At 49.7% G+C, this 25,089-nt stretch overlaps 1 protein-coding gene across 1 annotated transcript in view; it reads left to right on the top strand.

The window, feature by feature from the left end:
- The window catches only part of LOC142488419 (uncharacterized), a 337,058-nt gene that overhangs the window by 138,083 nt on the left and 173,886 nt on the right, over nucleotides 1–25,089 (top strand). Inside the window, exons 2-4 of the mRNA XM_075588924.1 lie at nucleotides 21,541–21,657; nucleotides 22,828–22,941; nucleotides 23,310–23,423. Coding sequence (XP_075445039.1) covers nucleotides 21,541–21,657; nucleotides 22,828–22,941; nucleotides 23,310–23,423 — 345 coding nt within the window. The remainder of the gene's footprint in view (nucleotides 1–21,540; nucleotides 21,658–22,827; nucleotides 22,942–23,309; nucleotides 23,424–25,089) is intronic.

Below are 25,089 nucleotides of genomic sequence, written 5' to 3'. Positions count from 1 at the left end.
GCGTTACAAAATTAAAACTAAACAGCCAATGTGGACCTGACTTACTACAATCTATGTTCCTAAGACTTGGTGCCCCAGCAATTGCCAAACCAATTGCTTCCAGAGTCAACTCTATCCTGTCTGCAGGCCATATCCCTAAGATCTGGAAAACTGCCAGAGTTGTCCGAATCTTCAAATGTGGGGACAAAAACACTGTCTCAAACTACAGACCAATCTCCCTTCTCCCAATCCTATCCAAAGTCATGGAAAAATGTGTCCACTCCCAATTAAGCGATTACTATACCAAGACAAATTTCCCTATCCAATTCCAATCTGGCTTTCGCCCCAAACACTCCACCGCAACTACCCTGCTAAAAGTTTGCAATGAAATCCAGTGTGGAATCGAACGGGGACAACTCACTGGTGCAATATTCCTAGATTTTGCAAAGGCTTTTGATACTGTTGATCATGCTATCCTGTTTAACAAACTCCAGAGCTCAGGAATAGGGAAGCATGCTTTAAACTGGTTTCTGTCCTACCTATCAGGTAGATCCCAACATGTGTCCATCCTGGGCTCTAACTCCAACCCCCTGGATATCACCTGTGGCGTCCCGCAAGGCTCTGTTCTGGGGCCCCTACTCTTCTCAGTGTTCATCAATGATCTTCCCACAGCTTGTAAGGAAGCTTCAATACACATGTATGCAGATGACACAATCCTATATGCACACAGCCATAGCCTCTCTGACCTTCAACACATACTTCAGTCTGACTTTTTGAGACTCGAAAACTGGATTTCCCAAAACAAACTGTTTTTAAACACTGACAAGACTGTAACAATGGTATTTGGGACCAAGACTACATTTTTAAAGCTTCCAGTGACTGAGCTCCAGATCAGAACCAATGCTAACACCACCCTAACCCCTGTCACTAGTTTTAAATACCTGGGCATATGGTTTGACTCCAACTTAACATTCAGAATGCACATTGATACCCTGACATCCAAAACCTATGCCAAACTAGGTATACTTTACAGGAACAAATCCTCCCTAAGCCTGCTGGTCAGAAAGCATATCGCACAGCAGATGCTAATGCCAATTATAGACTACGGAGACATAGTATATGGCTCGGCATCACAAACCCACCTTAGCAAACGTGACACCCCCTACAATTCAATTTGTTGTTTTGTTCTCCAATGCAATTACAACACACATCACTGCGAAATGCTCAAAGAACTAGATTGGTCATCACTTGAGTCTAGGCGCAAAGTTCACCTTTCCTGTCTTCAAATACTTTCTGGACAAGCTACCCAGCTACTTGAACAAGTTCCTCACCCCTACCACATGCAGCACTCATCATCTGAGATCTGACTCCAAAAGACTGTTCATGGTCCCAAGGCTCAACAAAGTATCCGGCCGTTCCTCCTTCTCCTACCGTGCACCCCAAAACTGGAACAACCTACCAGAGACTTTCACATCCACCACCAGTTTAAGTTCTTTCAAAACTAAGGCTGTCTCACATTTTAATCTGGTCTGTAACTGTTACATACGCTCATAATATATATTATCTCTAACTGTGCATGCAATGTATTGTATATAATGTATACCCTGTTCATTTATGTAACTGTATTTGTAAACATGTATTATTTGTCTTAACTCTGTGCCCAGGACATACTTGAAAACGAGAGGTAACTCCCAATGTATTACTTCCTGGTAAAATATTTTATAAATAAATAAATAAATCTGTTGCATTGACCCCTGGGGTACTGGAAGAGGGAGTTCTGTCCGGCTCATATTCTGTGCAGTTGCAATACATCTGTTGCATGGACCTTTGGCACTCCAGTTATTTCTCTACACCATGGAAGTTCCTGTGGGGATAAAACCCTGTCTGTGGCAGGAGCCCTGCAGGATGGAGGAGCTGCACCATCACTAAAGACTATCCTGTGCCCCTCTCCCTACAACATCGCGGAGACTTGGCCTCCTGAGAACCAACAGGTCAGCACCACAGCACCACCATGATACCACAGCACCACCACAGCACCACAGCACCTCAGCACCATAATACCACAGCACCACAGCACCGCAGCACCATAATATCGCAGCACCGCAGCACCATAATACCACAGCACCACAGCACCGCAGCACCATAATATCGCAGCACCGCAGCACCATAATACCACAGCACCACCACGATACCAGCAAATATCCCTTAGGCTTGTTATATAGTATGTGCGGGCGCGCGTGCACGTGACGCACGCTTTTTGTGTGTATAGTGAGTGAAGGTACTGTGTGTCTATGTGTGTGTATGTGTAGAGATTGTGTGAGTTAACAATGAATTAAATAATATTTTTAAAATAAAAAAAAGTTGCACAATAAAAATAATGTTTATTTATTTAACTTTGACACATACATACACATACACATACTCACATACATACACATACACATACACAAACTCACATACATACACATACACAAACTCACATACATACACATACACAAACTCACATACATACACATACACACATACATACACATACACAAACACACATACATACGCACACATACGTACATTACAGCTCCGGTAGCAGCGCAAATTCATTCTTTTTCTCATCTTCTCCATCGTCGGCTGGCTCCATGCTCACTACCGTGCGCGCTCGGCCCTATTATAGAATATAGGGGGCCGCGGGGAGAGATAACTTATTGTATGAAACAGACCCACAAAGTGTTAAACACATGATATGTGTGAGGATACAGCGCTCTATACGTGCTGCCCCCTGGCTGTGATCCTCTCTGCTGTGTGCTGCTGCTGGGGAAGGAGCTAATGACAGAGCAGCAGCAGCAGATGGACTACAACTCCCAGAATCCCCTGCTGCTGACACAGGCAGCCATGACAGGACAGCCAATGAGGGGACAGGAGAGCAAAGCTTGAGGTGAGTGAGGCAGGGAGGGGAAGAGAGAGAGGAGCATGAGGAGAGAGCAGCCCTGTGTGTGAGAGCTGCTGCTGCTGCTCCCTCTCCCTGATCCCCAGGCCCTGCTGCTGAGGGGTATAACTCAGGGGGTGTGACTAGGTAACAGGCTCCCCCCCGAGTGGCAGCACTGGGAGCGGAGCAGCAGTCTGCCAGACTAAAGGAGATGTGAGTAACCAGAGAGGGATCTTCATTACAGGCCCGGGGGGGGGACCCAAGTGTGTGTGCCACAGAAACAGGCTGCTGCAGTATAACGCTGAGTATAAGGGCTGCAGCGTGTGTGCCACAGAGACAGGCTGCTGCAGTATAACGCTGAGTATAAGAGCTGCAGCGTGTGTGCCACAGAGACAGGCTGCTGCAGTATAACGCTGAGTATAAGGGCTGCAGCGTGTGTGCCACAGAGACAGGCTGCTGCAGTATAACGCTGAGTATAAGGGCTGCAGCGTGTGTGCCACAGAGACAGGCTGCTGCAGTATAACGCTGAGTATAAGGGCTGCAGCGCGTGTGCCACAGAGACAGGCTGCTGCAGTATAACGCTGAGTATAAGGGCTGCAGCGCGTGTGCCACAGAGACAGGCTGCTGCAGTATAACGCTGAGTATAAGGGCTGCAGCGTGTGTGCCACAGAGACAGGCTGCTGCAGTATAACGCTGAGTATAAGGGCTGCAGCATGTGTGCCACAGAGACAGGCTGCTGCAGTATAACGCTGAGTATAAGGGCTGCAGTGTGTGTGCCACAGAGACAGGCTGCTGCAGTATAACGCTGAGTATAAGGGCTGCAGCGTGTGTGCCACAGAGACAGGCTGCTGCAGTATAACGCTGAGTATAAGGGCTGCAGCGTGTGTGCCACAGAGACAGACTGCTGCAGTATAACGCTGAGTATAAGCGCTGCAGCGTGTGTGCCACAGAGACAGGCTGCTGCAGTATAACGCTGAGTATAAGGGCTGCAGCGTGTGTGCCACAGAGACAGGCTGCTGCAGTATAACGCTGAGTATAAGAGCTGCAGCGCGTGCGCCACAGAGACAGGCTGCTGCAGTATAACGCTGAGTATAAGGGCTGCAGCGTGTGTGCCACAGAGACAGGCTGCTGCAGTATAACGCTGAGTATAAGGGCTGCAGCGTGTGTGCCACAGAGACAGGCTGCTGCAGTATAACGCTGAGTATAAAAGCTGCAGCGTGTGTGCCACAGAGACATGCTGCTGCAGTATAACGCTGAGTATAAGAGCTGCAGCGTGTGTGCCACAGAGACAGGCTGCTGCAGTATAACGCTGAGTATAAGCGCTGCAGCGTGTGCCACAGAGACAGGCTGCTGCAGTATAACGCTGAGTATAAGGGCTGCAGCGTGTGTGCCACAGAGACAGGCTGCTGCAGTATAACGCTGAGTATAAGGGCTGCAGCGTGTGTGCCACAGAGACAGGCTGCTGCAGTATAACGCTGAGTATAAGAGCTGCAGCGTGTGTGCCACAGAGACAGGCTGCTGCAGTATAACGCTGAGTATAAGGGCTGCAGCGCGTGCGCCACAGAGACAGGCTGCTGCAGTATAACGCTGAGTATAAGGGCTGCAGCGTGTGTGCCACAGAGACAGGCTGCTGCAGTATAACGCTGAGTATAAGAGCTGCAGCGCGTGCGCCACAGAGACAGGCTGCTGCAGTATAACGCTGAGTATAAGGGCTGCAGCGTGTGTGCCACAGAGACAGGCTGCTGCAGTATAACGCTGAGTATAAGGGCTGCAGCGTGTGTGCCACAGAGACAGGCTGCTGCAGTATAACGCTGAGTATAAGAGCTGCAGCGTGTGTGCCACAGAGACAGGCTGCTGCAGTATAACGCTGAGTATAAGGGCTGCAGCGCGTGTGCCACAGAGACAGGCTGCTGCAGTATAACGCTGAGTATAAGAGCTGCAGCGCGTGTGCCACAGAGACAGGCTGCTGCAGTATAACGCTGAGTATAAGGGCTGCAGCGTGTGCGCCACAGAGACCGGCTGCTGCAGTATAACGCTGAGTATAAGGGCTGCAGCGCGTGTGCCACAGAGACAGGCTGCTGCAGTATAACGCTGAGTATAAGGGCTGCAGCGCGTGTGCCACAGAGACAGGCTGCTGCAGTATAACTCTGAGTATAAGGGCTGCAGCGTGTGTGCCACAGAGACAGGCTGCTGCAGTATAACGCTGAGTATAAGGGCTGCAGCGTGTGTGCCACAGAGACAGGCTGCTGCAGTATAACGCTGAGTATAAGGGCTGCAGCGTGTGTGCCACAGAGACAGGCTGCTGCAGTATAACGCTGAGTATAAGGGCTGCAGCGTGTGTGCCACAGAGACAGGCTGCTGCAGTATAACGCTGAGTATAAGGGCTGCAGCGTGTGTGCCACAGAGACAGGCTGCTGCAGTATAACGCTGAGTATAAGGGCTGCAGCGTGTGTGCCACAGAGACAGGCTGCTGCAGTATAACGCTGAGTATAAGAGCTGCAGCGTGTGTGCCACAGAGACAGGCTGCTGCAGTATAACGCTGAGTATAAGAGCTGCAGCGTGTGTGCCACAGAGACAGGCTGCTGCAGTATAACGCTGAGTATAAGGGCTGCAGCGTGTGTGCCACAGAGACAGGCTGCTGCAGTATAACGCTGAGTATAAGGGCTGCAGCGTGTGTGCCACAGAGACAGGCTGCTGCAGTATAACGCTGAGTATAAGGGCTGCAGCGTGTGTGCTACAGAGACAGGCTGCAGTATAACGCTGAGTATAAGAGCTGCAGCGTGTGTGCCACAGAGACAGGCTGCTGCAGTATAACGCTGAGTATAAGAGCTGCAGCGTGTGTGCCACAGAGACAGGCTGCTGCAGTATAACGCTGAGTATAAGGGCTGCAGTGCGTGTGCCACAGAGACAGGTTGCTGCAGTATAACGCTGAGTATAAGAGCTGCAGCGTGTGTGCCACAGAGACAGGCTGCTGCAGTATAACGCTGAGTATAAGGGCTGCAGCGTGTGTGCCACAGAGACAGGCTGCTGCAGTATAACGCTGAGTATAAGGGCTGCAGCGTGTGTGCCACAGAGACAGGCTGCTGCAGTATAACGCTGAGTATAAGGGCTGCAGCGTGTGCCACAGAGACAGGCTGCTGCAGTATAACGCTGAGTATAAGGGCTGCAGCGTGTGTGCTACAGAGACAGGCTGCAGTATAACGCTGAGTATAAGAGCTGCAGCGTGTGTGCCACAGAGACAGGCTGCTGCAGTATAACGCTGAGTATAAGAGCTGCAGCGTGTGTGCCACAGAGACAGGCTGCTGCAGTATAACGCTGAGTATAAGAGCTGCAGCGTGTGTGCCACAGAGACAGGCTGCTGCAGTATAACGCTGAGTATAAGCGCTGCAGCGTGTGTGCCACAGAGACAGGCTGCTGCAGTATAACGCTGAGTATAAGGGCTGCAGCGTGTGTGCCACAGAGACAGGCTGCTGCAGTATAACGCTGAGTATAAGGGCTGCAGCGTGTGTGCCACAGAGACAGGCTGCTGCAGTATAACGCTGAGTATAAGAGCTGCAGCGCGTGTGCCACAGAGACAGGCTGCTGCAGTATAACGCTGAGTATAAGGGCTGCAGCGTGTGTGCCACAGAGACAGGCTGCTGCAGTATAACGCTGAGTATAAGGGCTGCAGCGTGTGTGCCACAGAGACAGGCTGCTGCCGTATAACGCTGAGTATAAGGGCTGCAGCGTGTGTGCCACAGAGACAGGCTGCTGCAGTATAACGCTGAGTATAAGAGCTGCAGCGTGTGTGCTACAGACAGGCTGCAGTATAACGCTGAGTATAAGGGCTGCAGCGTGTGTGCCACAGAGACAGGCTGCTGCAGTATAACGCTGAGTATAAGAGCTGCAGCGTGTGTGCCACAGAGACAGGCTGCTGCAGTATAACGCTGAGTATAAGGGCTGCAGCGTGTGTGCCACAGACAGGCTGCTGCAGTATAACGCTGAGTATAAGAGCTGCAGCGCGTGTGCCACAGAGACAGGCTGCTGCAGTATAACGCTGAGTATAAGAGCTGCAGCGTGTGTGCCACAGAGACAGGCTGCTGCAGTATAACGCTGAGTATAAGGGCTGCAGCGTGTGTGCCACAGAGACAGGCTGCTGCAGTATAACGCTGAGTATAAGAGCTGCAGCGTGTGTGCCACAGAGACCGGCTGCTGCAGTATAACGCTGAGTATAAGGGCTGCAGCGTGTGTGCCACAGAGACAGGCTGCTGCAGTATAACGCTGAGTATAAGGGCTGCAGCGTGTGTGCCACAGACACAGGCTGCTGCAGTATAACGCTGAGTATAAGGGCTGCAGCGCGTGTGCCACAGAGCCAGGCTGCTGCAGTATAACGCTGAGTATAAGAGCGGCAGCGTCTGTGCCACAGAGACAGGCTGCTGCAGTATAACGCTGAGTAATAAGGGCTGCAGCGTGTGTGCCACAGAGACAGGCTGCTGCAGTATAACGCTGAGTATAAGGGCTGCAGCGTGTGTGCCACAGAGACGGGCTGCTGCAGTATAACGCTGAGTATAAGGGCTGCAGCGTGTGTGCCACAGACAGGCTGCTGCAGTATAACGCTGAGTATAAGGGCTGCAGCGTGTGCCACAGAGACAGGCTGCTGCAGTATAACGCTGAGTATAAGAGCTGCAGCGTGTGTGCCACAGAGACAGGCTGCTGCAGTATAACGCTGAGTATAAGAGCTGCAGCGTGTGTGCCACAGAGACAGGCTGCTGCACTATAACGCTGAGTATAAGGGCTGCAGCGTGTGTGCCACAGAGACAGGCTGCTGCAGTATAACGCTGAGTATAAGAGCTGCAGCGTGTGCGCCACAGAGACAGGCTGCTGCAGTATAACGCTGAGTATAAGGGCTGCAGCGTGTGTGCCACAGAGACAGGCTGCTGCAGTATAACGCTGAGTATAAGAGCTGCAGCGTGTGTGCCACAGAGACAGGCTGCTGCAGTATAACGCTGAGTATAAAGGCTGCAGCGTGTGTGCCACAGAGACAGGCTGCTGCAGTATAACGCTGAGTATAAGGGCTGCAGCGTGTGCGCCACAGAGACAGGCTGCTGCAGTATAACGCTGAGTATAAGGGCTGCAGCGTGTGTGCCACAGAGACAGGCTGCTGCAGTATAACGCTGAGTATAAGAGCTGCAGCGTGTGTGCTACAGACAGGCTGCAGTATAACGCTGAGTTTAAGGGCTGCAGCGTGTGTGCCACAGAGACAGGCTGCTGCAGTATAACGCTGAGTATAAGAGCTGCAGCGCGTGTGCCACAGAGACAGGCTGCTGCAGTATAACGCTGAGTTTAAGGGCTGCAGCGTGTGTGCCACAGACAGGCTGCTGCAGTATAACGCTGAGTATAAGAGCTGCAGCGCGTGTGCCACAGAGACAGGCTGCTGCAGTATAACGCTGAGTAGAAGAGCTGCAGCGTGTGTGCCACAGAGACAGGCTGCTGCAGTATAACGCTGAGTAGAAGGGCTGCAGCGTGTGTGCCACAGACAGGCTGCTGCAGTATAACGCTGAGTATAAGAGCTGCAGCGCGTGTGCCACAGAGACAGGCTGCTGCAGTATAACGCTGAGTATAAGAGCTGCAGCGTGTGTGCCACAGAGACAGGCTGCTGCAGTATAACGCTGAGTATAAGGGCTGCAGCGTGTGTGCCACAGAGACAGGCTGCTGCAGTATAACGCTGAGCATAAGAGCTGCAGCGTGTGTGCCACAGAGACAGGCTGCTGCAGTATAACGCTGAGTATAAGGGCTGCAGCGTGTGTGCCACAGAGACAGGCTGCTGCAGTATAACGCTGAGTATAAGGGCTGCAGCGTGTGTGCCACAGACACAGGCTGCTGCAGTATAACGCTGAGTATAAGGGCTGCAGCGCGTGTGCCACAGAGACAGGCTGCTGCAGTATAACGCTGAGTATAAGAGCGGCAGCGTGTGTGCCACAGAGACAGGCTGCTGCAGTATAACGCTGAGTAATAAGGGCTGCAGCGTGTGTGCCACAGAGACGGGCTGCTGCAGTATAACGCTGAGTATAAGGGCTGCAGCGTGTGTGCCACAGAGACGGGCTGCTGCAGTATAACGCTGAGTATAAGGGCTGCAGCGTGTGTGCCACAGACAGGCTGCTGCAGTATAACGCTGAGTATAAGGGCTGCAGCGTGTGCCACAGAGACAGGCTGCTGCAGTATAACGCTGAGTATAAGAGCTGCAGCGTGTGTGCCACAGAGACAGGCTGCTGCAGTATAACGCTGAGTATAAGAGCTGCAGCGTGTGTGCCACAGAGACAGGCTGCTGCACTATAACGCTGAGTATAAGGGCTGCAGCGTGTGTGCCACAGAGACAGGCTGCTGCAGTATAACGCTGAGTATAAGAGCTGCAGCGTGTGCGCCACAGAGACAGGCTGCTGCAGTATAACGCTGAGTATAAGGGCTGCAGCGTGTGTGCCACAGAGACAGGCTGCTGCAGTATAACGCTGAGTATAAGAGCTGCATCGTGTGTGCCACAGAGACAGGCTGCTGCAGTATAACGCTGAGTAGAAGGGCTGCAGCGTGTGTGCCACAGACCGGCTGCTGCAGTATAACGCTGAGTATAAGAGCTGCAGCGCGTGTGCCACAGAGACAGGCTGCTGCAGTATAACGCTGAGTATAAGAGCTGCAGCGTGTGTGCCACAGAGACAGGCTGCTGCAGTATAACGCTGAGTATAAGGGCTGCAGCGTGTGTGCCACAGAGACAGGCTGCTGCAGTATAACGCTGAGTATAAGGGCTGCAGCGTGTGTGCCACAGAGACAGGCTGCTGCAGTATAACGCTGAGTATAAGGGCTGCAGCGTGTGTGCCACAGACACAGGCTGCTGCAGTATAACGCTGAGTATAAGGGCTGCAGCGCGTGTGCCACAGAGACAGGCTGCTGCAGTATAACGCTGAGTATAAGAGCGGCAGCGTGTGTGCCACAGAGACAGGCTGCTGCAGTATAACGCTGAGTAATAAGGGCTGCAGCGTGTGTGCCACAGAGACGGGCTGCTGCAGTATAACGCTGAGTATAAGGGCTGCAGCGTGTGTGCCACAGAGACGGGCTGCTGCAGTATAACGCTGAGTATAAGGGCTGCAGCGTGTGTGCCACAGACAGGCTGCTGCAGTATAACGCTGAGTATAAGGGCTGCAGCGTGTGCCACAGAGACAGGCTGCTGCAGTATAACGCTGAGTGTAAGAGCTGCAGCGTGTGTGCCACAGAGACAGGCTGCTGCAGTATAACGCTGAGTATAAGAGCTGCAGCGTGTGTGCCACAGAGACAGGCTGCTGCAGTATAACGCTGAGTATAAGGGCTGCAGCGTGTGTGCCACAGAGACAGGCTGCTGCAGTATGACGCTGAGTATAAGGGCTGCAGCGTGTGCCACAGAGACAGGCTGCTGCAGTATAACGCTGAGTATAAGAGCTGCAGCGTGTGTGCCACAGAGACAGGCTGCTGCAGTATAACGCTGAGTATAAGAGCTGCAGTGTGTGCGCCACAGAGACAGGCTGCTGCAGTATAACGCTGAGTATAAGAGCTGCAGCGCGTGCGCCACAGAGACAGGCTGCTGCAGTATAACGCTGAGTATAAGGGCTGCAGCGTGTGTGCCACAGAGACAGGCTGCTGCAGTATAACGCTGAGTATAAGGGCTGCAGCGTGTGTGCCACAGAGACAGGCTGCTGCAGTATAACGCTGAGTATAAAAGCTGCAGCGTGTGTGCCACAGAGACAGGCTGCTGCAGTATAACGCTGAGTATAAGGGCTGCAGCGTGTGTGCCACAGAGACAGGCTGCTGCAGTATAACGCTGAGTATAAGGGCTGCAGCGTGTGTGCCACAGAGACAGGCTGCTGCAGTATAACGCTGAGTATAAGGGCTGCAGCGTGTGTGCCACAGAGACAGGCTGCTGCAGTATAACGCTGAGTATAAGGGCTGCAGCGTGTGTGCCACAGAGACAGGCTGCTGCAGTATAACGCTGAGTATAAGAGCTGCAGCGTGTGTGCCACAGAGACAGGCTGCTGCAGTATAACGCTGAGTATAAGGGCTGCAGCGCGTGCGCCACAGAGACAGGCTGCTGCAGTATAACGCTGAGTATAAGGGCTGCAGCGTGTGTGCCACAGAGACAGGCTGCTGCAGTATAACGCTGAGTATAAGAGCTGCAGCGCGTGCGCCACAGAGACAGGCTGCTGCAGTATAACGCTGAGTATAAGGGCTGCAGCGTGTGTGCCACAGAGACAGGCTGCTGCAGTATAACGCTGAGTATAAGGGCTGCAGCGTGTGTGCCACAGAGACAGGCTGCTGCAGTATAACGCTGAGTATAAGAGCTGCAGCGTGTGTGCCACAGAGACAGGCTGCTGCAGTATAACGCTGAGTATAAGGGCTGCAGCGTGTGCGCCACAGAGACAGGCTGCTGCAGTATAACGCTGAGTATAAGGGCTGCAGCGCGTGTGCCACAGAGACAGGCTGCTGCCGTATAACGCTGAGTATAAGGGCTGCAGCGCGTGTGCCACAGAGACAGGCTGCTGCAGTATAACTCTGAGTATAAGGGCTGCAGCGTGTGTGCCACAGAGACAGGCTGCTGCAGTATAACGCTGACTATAAGGGCTGCAGCGTGTGTGCCACAGAGACAGGCTGCTGCAGTATAACGCTGAGTATAAGGGCTGCAGCGTGTGTGCCACAGAGACAGGCTGCTGCAGTATAACGCTGAGTATAAGAGCTGCAGCGTGTGTGCCACAGAGACAGGCTGCTGCAGTATAACGCTGAGTATAAGGGCTGCAGCGTGTGTGCCACAGACAGGCTGCTGCAGTATAACGCTGAGTATAAGAGCTGCAGCGCGTGTGCCACAGAGACAGGCTGCTGCAGTATAACGCTGAGTATAAGAGCTGCAGCGTGTGTGCCACAGAGACAGGCTGCTGCAGTATAACGCTGAGTATAAGGGCTGCAGCGTGTGTGCCACAGAGACAGGCTGCTGCAGTATAACGCTGAGTATAAGAGCTGCAGCGTGTGTGCCACAGAGACAGGCTGCTGCAGTATAACGCTGAGTATAAGGGCTGCAGCGTGTGTGCCACAGAGACAGGCTGCTGCAGTATAACGCTGAGTATAAGGGCTGCAGCGTGTGTGCCACAGACACAGGCTGCTGCAGTATAACGCTGAGTATAAGGGCTGCAGCGCGTGTGCCACAGAGCCAGGCTGCTGCAGTATAACGCTGAGTATAAGAGCGGCAGCGTCTGTGCCACAGAGACAGGCTGCTGCAGTATAACGCTGAGTAATAAGGGCTGCAGCGTGTGTGCCACAGAGACGGGCTGCTGCAGTATAACGCTGAGTATAAGGGCTGCAGCGTGTGTGCCACAGAGACGGGCTGCTGCAGTATAACGCTGAGTATAAGGGCTGCAGCGTGTGTGCCACAGACAGGCTGCTGCAGTATAACGCTGAGTATAAGGGCTGCAGCGTGTGCCACAGAGACAGGCTGCTGCAGTATAACGCTGAGTATAAGAGCTGCAGCGTGTGTGCCACAGAGACAGGCTGCTGCAGTATAACGCTGAGTATAAGAGCTGCAGCGTGTGTGCCACAGAGACAGGCTGCTGCACTATAACGCTGAGTATAAGGGCTGCAGCGTGTGTGCCACAGAGACAGGCTGCTGCAGTATAACGCTGAGTATAAGAGCTGCAGCGTGTGCGCCACAGAGACAGGCTGCTGCAGTATAACGCTGAGTATAAGGGCTGCAGCGTGTGTGCCACAGAGACAGGCTGCTGCAGTATAACGCTGAGTATAAGAGCTGCAGCGTGTGTGCCACAGAGACAGGCTGCTGCAGTATAACGCTGAGTATAAGGGCTGCAGCGTGTGTGCCACAGAGACAGGCTGCTGCAGTATAACGCTGAGTATAAGGGCTGCAGCGTGTGCGCCACAGAGACAGGCTGCTGCAGTATAACGCTGAGTATAAGGGCTGCAGCGTGTGTGCCACAGAGACAGGCTGCTGCAGTATAACGCTGAGTATAAGAGCTGCAGCGTGTGCTACAGACAGGCTGCAGTATAACGCTGAGTTTAAGGGCTGCAGCGTGTGTGCCACAGAGACAGGCTGCTGCAGTATAACGCTGAGTATAAGAGCTGCAGCGCGTGTGCCACAGAGACAGGCTGCTGCAGTATAACGCTGAGTTTAAGGGCTGCAGCGTGTGTGCCACAGACAGGCTGCTGCAGTATAACGCTGAGTATAAGAGCTGCAGCGCGTGTGCCACAGAGACAGGCTGCTGCAGTATAACGCTGAGTAGAAGAGCTGCAGCGTGTGTGCCACAGAGACAGGCTGCTGCAGTATAACGCTGAGTAGAAGGGCTGCAGCGTGTGTGCCACAGACAGGCTGCTGCAGTATAACGCTGAGTATAAGAGCTGCAGCGCGTGTGCCACAGAGACAGGCTGCTGCAGTATAACGCTGAGTATAAGAGCTGCAGCGTGTGTGCCACAGAGACAGGCTGCTGCAGTATAACGCTGAGTATAAGGGCTGCAGCGTGTGTGCCACAGAGACAGGCTGCTGCAGTATAACGCTGAGTATAAGAGCTGCAGCGTGTGTGCCACAGAGACAGGCTGCTGCAGTATAACGCTGAGTATAAGGGCTGCAGCGTGTGTGCCACAGAGACAGGCTGCTGCAGTATAACGCTGAGTATAAGGGCTGCAGCGTGTGTGCCACAGACACAGGCTGCTGCAGTATAACGCTGAGTATAAGGGCTGCAGCGCGTGTGCCACAGAGACAGGCTGCTGCAGTATAACGCTGAGTATAAGAGCGGCAGCGTGTGTGCCACAGAGACAGGCTGCTGCAGTATAACGCTGAGTAATAAGGGCTGCAGCGTGTGTGCCACAGAGACGGGCTGCTGCAGTATAACGCTGAGTATAAGGGCTGCAGCGTGTGTGCCACAGAGACGGGCTGCTGCAGTATAACGCTGAGTATAAGGGCTGCAGCGTGTGTGCCACAGACAGGCTGCTGCAGTATAACGCTGAGTATAAGGGCTGCAGCGTGTGCCACAGAGACAGGCTGCTGCAGTATAACGCTGAGTATAAGAGCTGCAGCGTGTGTGCCACAGAGACAGGCTGCTGCAGTATAACGCTGAGTATAAGAGCTGCAGCGTGTGTGCCACAGAGACAGGCTGCTGCACTATAACGCTGAGTATAAGGGCTGCAGCGTGTGTGCCACAGAGACAGGCTGCTGCAGTATAACGCTGAGTATAAGAGCTGCAGCGTGTGCGCCACAGAGACAGGCTGCTGCAGTATAACGCTGAGTATAAGGGCTGCAGCGTGTGTGCCACAGAGACAGGCTGCTGCAGTATAACGCTGAGTATAAGAGCTGCAGCGTGTGTGCCACAGAGACAGGCTGCTGCAGTATAACGCTGAGTAGAAGGGCTGCAGCGTGTGTGCCACAGACCGGCTGCTGCAGTATAACGCTGAGTATAAGAGCTGCAGCGCGTGTGCCACAGAGACAGGCTGCTGCAGTATAACGCTGAGTATAAGAGCTGCAGCGTGTGTGCCACAGAGACAGGCTGCTGCAGTATAACGCTGAGTATAAGGGCTGCAGCGTGTGTGCCACAGAGACAGGCTGCTGCAGTATAACGCTGAGTATAAGAGCTGCAGCGTGTGTGCCACAGAGACAGGCTGCTGCAGTATAACGCTGAGTATAAGGGCTGCAGCGTGTGTGCCACAGAGACAGGCTGCTGCAGTATAACGCTGAGTATAAGGGCTGCAGCGTGTGTGCCACAGACACAGGCTGCTGCAGTATAACGCTGAGTATAAGGGCTGCAGCGCGTGTGCCACAGAGACAGGCTGCTGCAGTATAACGCTGAGTATAAGGGCTGCAGCGTGTGTGCCACAGAGACAGGCTGCTGCAGTATAACGCTGAGTATAAGAGCTGCAGCGTGTGTGCCACAGAGACAGGCTGCTGCAGTATAACGCTGAGTATAAGGGCCGCAGCGTGTGTGCCACAGAGACAGGCTGCTGCAGTATAACGCTGAGTATAAGGGCCGCAGCGTGTGTGCCACAGAGACAGGCTGCTGCAGTATAACGCTGAGTATAAGGGCTGTAAGGTCTGCAGCGTGTGTGCCACAGAGACGGGCTGCTGCAGTATAACGCTGAGTATAAGGGCTGCAGCGTGTGTGCCACAGAGACAGGCTGCTGCAGTATAACGCTGAGTATAAGAGCTGCAGCGTGTGTGCCACAGAGACGGGCTGCTGCAGTATAACGCTGAGTATAAGAGCTGCAGCGTGTGTGCCACAGAGACAGGCTGCTGCAGTATAACGCTGAGTATAAGAGCTGCAGCGTGTGTGCCACAGAGACAGGCTGCTGCAGTATAACACTGAGTATAAGGGCTGCAGCGTGTGTGCCACAGAGACAGGCTGCTGCAGTATAACGCTGAGTATAAGAGCTGCAGCGTGTGTGCCACAGAGACGGGCTGCTGCAGTATAACGCTGAGTATAAGAGCTGCAGCGTGTGCGCCACAGAGACAGGCTGCTGCAGTATAACGCTGAGTATAAGAGCTGCAGCGTGTGTGCCACAGAGACAGGCTGCTGCAGTATAACGCTGAGTATAAGGGCTGCAGCGTGTGTGCCACAGAGACAGGCTGCTGCAGTATAACGCTGAGTATAAGGGCTGCAGCGTGTGTGCCACAGAGACAGGCTGCTGCAGTATAACGCTGAGTATAAGGGCTGTAGCGTGTGCGCCACAGAGACAGGCTGCTGCAGTATAACGCTGAGTATAAGGGCTGCAGCGTGTGTGCCACAGAGACAGGCTGCTGCAGTATAACGCTGAGTATAAGAGCTGCAGCGTGTGTGCCACAGAGACAGGCTGCTGCAGTATAACGCTGAGTATAAGAGCTGCAGCGTGTGGGCCACAGAGACAGGCTGCTGCAGTGTAACGCTGAGTATAAGGGCTGCAGCGTGTGTGCCACAGAGACAGGCTGCTGCAGTATAACGCTGAGTATAAGGGCTGCAGCGTGTGTGCCACAGAGACGGGCTGCTGCAGTATAACGCTGAGTATAAGGGCTGCAGCGCGTGTGCCACAGAGACAGGCTGCTGCAGTATAATGCTGAGTATAAGGGCTGCAGCGTGTGTGCCACAGAGACAGGCTGCTGCAGTATAACGCTGAGTATAAGGGCTGCAGCGTGTGTGCGGGCCCCTCCTGTACACACGGGCCCCTTATAACATGGGGGGGGGGGCTATGAGACACATTGGCACACAGCTGTGCAGCGCATTACCAGTATTGTGACTGTATGTATATGGGCCTCGCACAGAGGGGCACAGGGTGTATATATAGCTGGGGTATAGGGGTTATTACCAGTATTGTGAGTGTATGTATATGGGTCTCGCACAGAGGGGCACAGTGTGTATATATAGCTGGGGGTATGGGGGTTATTACCAGTATTGTGATTGTATGTATATGGGCCTCGCACAGAGGGGCACAGGGTGTGTATATATAGCTGGGGGTATAGGTGTTATTACCAGTATTGTGATTGTATGTATATGGGCCTCGCACAGAGGGGCACAGGGTGTATATATAGCTGGGGGTATAGGGGTTATTACCAGTATTGTGACTATGTATATGGGCCTCGCACAGAGGGGCACAGGGTGTATATATAGCTGGGGGTATAGGGGTTATTACCAGTATTGTGATTGTATGTATATGGGCCTCGCACAGAGAGGCACAGGGTGTATATATAGCTGGGGGTATAGGGGTTATTACCAGTATTGTGATTGTATGTATATGGGCCTCGCACAGAGAGGCACAGGGTGTATATATAGCTGGGGGTATAGGGGTTATTACCAGTATTGTGACTGTATGTATATGGGCCTCGCACAGAGGGGCGCAGGGTGTATATATAGCTGGGGGTATAGGGGTTATTACCAGTATTGTGACTGTATGTATATGGGCCTCGCACAGAGGGGCACAGGGTGTATATATAGCTGGGGGTATAGGGGTTATTACCAGTATTGTGACTGTATGTATATGGGCCTCGCACAGAGGGGCACAGGGTGTATATATAGCTGGGGGTATAGGGGTTATTACCAGTATTGTGACTGTATGTATATGGGCCTCGCACAGGGTGTATATATAGCTGGGGGTATAGGGGTTGGATATAAATACTGTTTTGGTTACTCATAGCCCGGGGTCGGGTCCTATTGTCTGACCTTTGGCCACGTGCTCAGCTAGTGAGAACGCACACGTATAATGGGGAGGAGCGCTCAGGCCCCCGCCTCTGCAGTAGGGGTTAATCTGAGGTAAATAACAGAGTGGTTACATATAGATTTATAGATGGGTTTATATATTATTTAATGTATTGTCCTTTATTTTAACATTGATACGGTTGTTTCTGATTTAACTCATGTGTAATAGTTCTTTGTCGCTGTGACTAGTGATTGTGTTAGTGTGTATAAATGTATGGACACTGTATGTGTAGCACAGCCAGCTCCATATAATCACTGAGGCTGCAGAAGGGAGATAACAGGTTAATAACACCTAGTAACTGCTGGCTGCTATCCGGTACTAGTCTGCTATAAATCCCCGGCTCTCTGATAATCCCAGCCAGCGCTCCCTATCACTAATTAATCACTGTAAGTCCCTTAAGGCACAAAAATCCCTGAAGGAACAGAGACTTTCTGGGAAGGAACGGAGGTCTAGTGGAGCAGATGATGAATTAGCAGGCCCCATGTCATGCACTGGTGCGGTGTTGACAGCACCCATCGAAATCTCCTCAAAGGTTGTCTCAATATGATGAAAAAATCATTAACATGTTTTAATGTTAATTTACGTCCAACTTTATGGACATTGATTGCCGTGCCAAACAAATCGAAGCCCATAGTAGGTGCATATTTTAAACCCTTATTGAGAAGTGAGATCTCTGAGGCCGACAAATCCACTCCAGAAATATTGATTACATTATTCACAGAATCTAAAAGTTCTTTTTTCTTTTGTTGGCCGTTTGATTCCCGTCGGCTCCTCTTCCCTCTCCTGGTTCCTCTGCGTTTTTCTGGAAAAGCAGGAAGGTTTTTTTATTTTTTTTTGCTGTTGCAGGTACTGATGCTGGGTGGACTTTGTTTCCCAAGCATTGAATCAGATTTTGCTTGATGTCCCCATGTTAAACGCCCATCACCTTTCTTCTGCTTAGGGGGACCACATGATTGGTATCCGGATTGGTCATCTGGGTCTTTAAAGGAGACTGAATGAGATGAGTTCTCTACATCGGAGTCATCGGAGTCCCCACTATGGTAGTCGGTCACTCTGGCTTTCAAGATGGACCTACGTGGAGTTAATCTGTATGAATAATTTCTTGTAGATCCCTTGAATGGACGATCCGAGAAAGAATTGATTCTTTGCCAGCTATAAATCTGTTTCATTTCATAATCTATCCCGGTCTCCATCGTATTTATTCTGTTTTTTGGCCATTATTTCTATGGTCCTGGACAGCATGTGATCAAAGTCCTTGAACCCTTGTATGTTTTTGAATTTTTGCAGTTTTGTTTGTAATTCTTTAATTTGTTTTTCTAATGGTTCTTTTTCTTTTACTTTCTGTTGGACAATGAGTTCCATCATTTTAAAGGAGCAACTGTTCAGGATGGAAATCCATTGTTGTTCGAATTCCGTAACTTGCAAGCCGAAAGTTGGTAAAAAAAAATAAAAATTTACCCTGGGAGATACTTTTGCACTTGATGTAATTTTCCAGGGTTACTATGTCCCACCAAATCCTTGTGCTGCGAATAACAATTTTTCCAGTCTCTGAAGTGTATCCTCAAGTCTAATGTATCATTGGAATCAGTGTCTACTACATTATCAAGACTCAAAGGGCTATTTTCTTTCTCAATGTGTCATCACGACAATTGAAAGCATAAACTGAAGATGATGAGGAGTCCTGCGAAATGCTTGTGTTCCATTTTATTAAATTCTCAGAACAAACTCTCCATGACTGACCAGGTGATTAAAGGACACACACTCTGGTGTAAAAGAAAAATATATACATATAACAAGATCCTTAATGTACGGGCAACTCCCACAAGAATGTCAAGATAATAAATAGAAAAAACAGTGGAATGGGTGCTCAAGTACTGGATCACCATTACTGTATAGTGTATGTTGAGAATTCAATGAATGGAGAGACAGTGAAAAAAAAAGGGGCAATAGTAATGATTTCACAAATGTATATATTGATTGTGGTGAGTGAGGAATCAAATTATATCTAAGGCAAGGGACAGTTGTTCTCTGAAGGCAACGAGTTGGTGTAAATAAATCCACCCCTCAAGACTCATACTCACATTTCTAATGGAAGCTTTCCATTCATTGAATTCTCAGCACCTACATTATTGGTGATCCAGTACTTGATCACCCATTCCACTGTTTTTTCTATTTATCTGATGCATAAACCACTAAGGAGGCAGAAGGAGTGTAAAAGCCGCAAGAGAAGTCACAAAGGTTCTCAGATGGGCAGAGTTAAAAATTCCAACCATCACAGCCATTCATATAGCAAGTCACAGGAGCGTCCAAGCCGACTTTCTGATCAGAAATATGATGCACGAGAGTGGTCGCTCAGTCAGGAAATTTGTGAACACATTGTTTGCAGATGGTTACAACCAGCAATAGACCTCATGGCAACAGGTCACAATACCAAATGCCATCACTTCTTTTCCAGACACAGAGACCACCTGGCATCAGCATTCATAGGACATTGCAGAAAATCCAAGCCGCCAGTATAAATGCCATACTCATTGCCCCAGAGTGGCCAAGAACAGGCTGGTGCACCGAGCTAAAAGAAATGTCAGTGGCCTTCAGGGCCTTCTCACGCAGGCCCATCAACTATTCAAGCTCACTGCACCTTACAGCTTAGAGACTGAAAGAGAGATCCTAAGAGGACAAGGTTTTTCTGTGCAAGTTTCAGGCACGTTCAAAGTTAGAGAACCAGTAACACCCAAAATCATATTCTAGAATCTGGTACATTTTCAGATCCTGGTGAGATCCATTATTCCCCCCCCCTCCCCCCCTATTTAATATGGTGAGAAGTGGGGACAGATGAGGGGAAGTTACTGCACTGTTTCCTCTGCATTACCCACTTCTCTCCGTATGAAATAGGAAAGGGAGACTGTGTCAGTATGGAGCAGAACTGCTGGACCTGAGAAGGTATCGGGAGCATTTATCAAAGTCTCTCTGTATCTGCTTTTTATTCATACTATAGAACTGTACAGTATGTGACTATGTTACACTGAGAGGACATTGCTGGTCTTTTACCTGTTGATCTCAGACTCTCTTTATACGGGTTTTTTTACTAGATGGTTATGTTGTGACACAATCCTGATCCATTGATGTATTTTGCAGTGTTTGAAATGTAGTTCCTGTTTGAGGATTCCTTTTGCAGTAACTTATTTTTTTTGCATCTTTTGTTGGTGTGCTCGCCCCTCCACCCCCCCCCCCCCCCTTGCTTACTACGCTGTTTGAGGATGGACCCTATGTGTTTGTTTGTTTTTTGGGTTTTTTTTGCCCCTGTCTTCTCCGAATCCTTTTGGGGATAATAATCCTTAGGTTTGAAAGCCGATACTAAATGCAGTATATTTGTCCAATAAAACAGATAATTCCAATTCTGTTTTCTCTTTTATACAGACACAGCTGTCATCCAACAAATATAGATCAAGGAACCTCCGGTCAGCACCTCCAGAGCAGCACTGCCCCCTGCCAGCACCTCCAGAGCAGCACTGCCCCCTGCCAGCACCTCCAGAGCAGCACTGCCCCCTGCCAGCACCTCCAGAGCAGCACTGCCCACTGCCAGCACCTCCAGAGTAATACTGCTCCCTGCCAGCACCTCCAGAGTAATACTGCTCCCTGCCAGCACCTCCAGAGCAGCACTGCCCGCTGCCAGCACCTCCAGAGCAGCACTGCCCCCTGCCAGCACCTCCAGAGCAGCACTGCCCCCTGCCAGCACCTCCAGAGCAGCACTGCCCCCTGCCAGCACCTCCAGAGCAGCACTGCCCACTGCCAGCACCTCCAGAGCAGCACTGCCCACTGCCAGCACCTCCAGAGCAGCACTGCCCCCTGCCAGCACCTCCAGAGCAGCACTGCCCCCTGCCAGCACCTCCAGAGCAGCACTGCCCCCTGCCAGCACCTCCAGAGCAGCACTGCCCCCTGCCAGCACCTCCAGAGCAGCACTGCCCACTGCCAGCACCTCCAGAGCAGCACTGCCCACTGCCAGCACCTCCAGAGCAGCACTGCCCACTGCCAGCACCTCCAGAACAGCACTGCCCACTCCCAGCACCTCCAGAGCAGCACTGCCCACTCCCAGCACCTCCCAGAGCAGCACTGCCCACTCCCAGCATGGATCCAGACTTGTTAAGTGAGTAGAGAAGATTTTTTGGTGTCTTTGAAATCTGCAAGGAGGGAATATTTGATTATTTGGCAGTTATGTGAGTCAAACACCCAAACTAATCTTGTTTTCTTATAGAATCATCAGCAGCTAAGAAGATAATATATCTTCAACTTTTTAAATTTCTGCCAGAAGGGCTTGTAATACATTTCTTTATAATATGTATTATATTATACCAATATCAGAGGAAGTGAAATCAAACGAAGTGCCCCCACCCCCAGCTTTACATGATGGATTTTCCTATTCTTGTTGCCAGGTTTCCCTGTGGATGTCCTGGAGAGTTTAGAGATTAAGTCAGAGAAAGAAGAGACAGACACTGAGGAGGAACATCTGACCCCAATAAAGAAAGAAATAGATGCATTTCCTGTTTGTGGTAACTACCCTTACATCCTCACTTGTCTTTATTCAGTATTTTGTTTTCAATGGGTTGAAATGACGGCAATATTTTGGGCAATGTTAGAAATCCGTTTATTATTAAAATGTATGAATGAACTTATATCAAGACAATTAAATGAGAATATGTTTTGAGGTTTACAATTCCTATGTAAGCTAAAGAGATGAATTCCAGTGAAGGTTTAATGCATAACAGATGAGGAGGCTGGCTTAGGTATAGGGTTTCAAGGCCTAGTCTGAAGTCGGACATGGCTAAAGTTCTTTGTGCGTTAGGAACCCACGAGGAGAAAGGGGGCGGAATTAGTGATCAATAAATACAGTTGTACTCTAATCACGCCCTCTCTCTCTCCAAGATCTCTCTTCACAATACCACTCTGCATGTAACATCAGCAGCATGTGAGAGACGAGGGTTTCTTTATTCTATCACCCATCTGAGAAATCGCATGTTATTATCATTGATAGAAATTCAATCAATCTGTAAGTAACACTTTAAGGCCCGTTCTATTGTGTGTGTGTGTGTGTGTGTGTGTGTGTGTGTGTGTGTGTGTGTGTGTGTGTGTGTGTGTGTGTGTGTGTGTGTGTGTGTGTGTGTGTGTGTGTGTGTGTGTGTGTGTGTGTGTGTGTGTTTATTATTAATTAAAAAAAAACACATTGGTAAAAATAAAATATTTATTACATTTGTGCAGACACACAAATACATACATACATATACATACATATATACATACATTCAGCACGCCCTGCCACTATAGAACGGCCCTAAGAATAAAACTATAATGCTGTCTGCTGAACAACAATCTTGTGAAGTATTGGAATCTTTCTGAACAAGGAATAAAGTGACATTACTCTAACAGGAAATAATATTAAAGCATGCATAAAATTATAAGGTACCTGTTCTAATGAAAAAAATGATTTGTCTAAGGTTATATTGAGAATATTATTTTAATTTTGACATTGGTAGCTTCAAAATGTTTTCAGCACTCGTGGGTAAAAGCTCCCTCAGCACTTAAACGGTTAATAACAAAGTAAAATCAATCGCTTCACCCCTCCCCCATAGGAATCAGTATAGAGTATTTCTGTATAGTGATATCACAAGAAGAGCCCCCCACTCCCAGCTTTACATGATGGATTTCCCTTTTCTTATTGCCAGGTTTCCAAGTGGCTGTACCGGAGAGTTTAGATATAAAGTCGGAGAAAGAAGAGACAGACACTGTGGAACATCTGACCCCAATAAAGGAAGAAATAGATGCATTTCTGGTTTGTGGTAAGTACCCTTACATCCTCACTTGTCTTTATTCAGTATGTTTAAAAAATGGACTGAAATGTGTATAATTTTTTTGGGAAAAAATATTAAAGCGTGCATACAATTCTAAGATACCTGTTCCAATACAAAATGATTTGTCTGTTATATTGAGAATATTATTGTTATTGAGGTTTGAACATTGGTAGCTCTCAAAGATTTTCAGCACTTGGGGATAAAAACTTCCTCAGGACTTAAAGGGTTCCTAACAAAGTAACATCAATCACTTCACCCCTCCCCCATAGGAATCAGCGTATTTCTGTATACTGATATCACAAGAAGCACCCCCACTCCCAGCTTTACATGATGGATTTCCCTTTTCTTGTTGCCAGGTTTCCCAGTGGTTGTACCGGAGAGGTTAGATATTAAGTCAGAGAAGGAAGAGGCGAACACTGAGGAACATCTGACCCCAATAAAGAGTGAAACTGTTCCATTTCCTGTCTCTGGTGAGTACCTTTTCCCCTTTGTCTGCACAAAGGGATGTTATCTTGTCACCTCCAGAGCAGCGCTGCCCACTGCAGCATGGATCCACAAATGTTAAGCGAGTAGAGGAGATATTGTGGTGTCTTTGAAATCTGCAAGGAGGGAATTGAAAACAACGGATTTCAGAGCATGTCCGTTAAATCAAAAATAACGATATGTCCACCATTTGGCTATGATAGTGTTGGATGCATTCTCCTTTGATGTGGAAGGCAGGAACTAGGTCTCTATGAAAAAGGGAAACACCAAAAACAGTCGCACAAATCAGTAAAACATAGGAAAAAGGCAGAGAGCAGACAGTCAGAAGCCCCTGAGTGTATAAAGACCGAGATAATGGGGTGAAATATAGATGGGCCGTCCCCTTTGGACTTCTTGTTATAAAAAATGGAAGGACGCACACACAAGCATGCCTCAGAAGGTGAGGAGTTCCTGCGGAAGTTAGAAATTACAGAAGTATTTACTCACCAGGCTGAGATCCGACTCTCCCTCGACGCAGGCTGGAAGACGGTGAGCAATGCTGCAGGCAAGCGGAAGGAGAAAGCAATTGAGTGAGGCCTCACAGGCAATCATTCAGTTATCCAATTAAGCCATGAAAGACTTAAAGGAGCCAAACCAAGCATTTGGACACAATCTGAGCATTTTGCTTCTATGTGTATGGACTTTACCTAATGTTGTGCAGCAGAATAGCACTTATATATCAGTGCTGATTACACATCTTCTCCTTAATTAAGGATTCCCTTCTCTGTTACCTCCAGGTCTCATTATATTCAGGGAGGTGTCCACTTTTTTTTTTTTTTTTTTTCCCAATTTTTTTATTGTTTTTCACAAAATACACACATTTCATACATTTCGTTATACAAACATTGGAGGAGTACTAACTGTCATGTACAACACAGTAAATATTCAGGAATCATTGTACCTGTTCAAGTTAAATATGTGACTAGTTGTGTTGAGTATTGCCTATTCACATACTCCCCCATTAGGTACATTACAATGGAAGCGGCCGCTTCGTTGTGTGCATCTTTTATTGTCAGGGAAGAAAAAAGAAAAGATAGGGGGAGAGAGAGGGGTGAAAGGAGAAGGGGAGGAAAGTAGAGTTGGGGATGGAGAGAAAGGGAGGGGAGGAGGGGGAGGAAGTGGGGGACCAGCCCAATTGGCCCCTTAGTTTTTTCTGATAGCTTTCGTAGTAGTCTGTTACACCCCTGGCCATATTTCCCATGTCTTATGGAACTTGTCCATTTTTTGGGTTAGTTTTGCTGTAAGGAGCTCCATTGACTTTATTTCGCGGAGTCTTCGTAGTATTGTCTGTTTGGATGGTGGATTTATTTTTTTCCAGGCAGCTGCCACACAACAGCGAGCTGCCGTGAGTACGTGTGTTGTCATTTTGTTTTCTGCCGTCTCTAGCTCGTCAATTGGTTTAGCCAGCACCATGGTCAGCGGGTCCATCTCAACCTCCACCCCCAGGTATTCTCGGATTAATGATTTGATCATGACCCAGAACACCTGAATCTTTGGACAATTCCACCAGATGTGAGCCATATCTCCTCTTTGTCCGCATCCCCTCCAGCACAAATCTGGGGTCCCGGGGAAGATCTGGCTCAACCTACTCGGGGTTAAGTACCATTGAAATAG

This window comes from Ascaphus truei, chromosome 2, assembly GCF_040206685.1.
Source record: "Ascaphus truei isolate aAscTru1 chromosome 2, aAscTru1.hap1, whole genome shotgun sequence".
NCBI classification, from domain to species: domain Eukaryota; kingdom Metazoa; phylum Chordata; class Amphibia; order Anura; family Ascaphidae; genus Ascaphus; species Ascaphus truei.
Note: the sequence above shows the minus strand (reverse complement) of the source record. Positions and strands in the feature narration are given on the sequence as shown.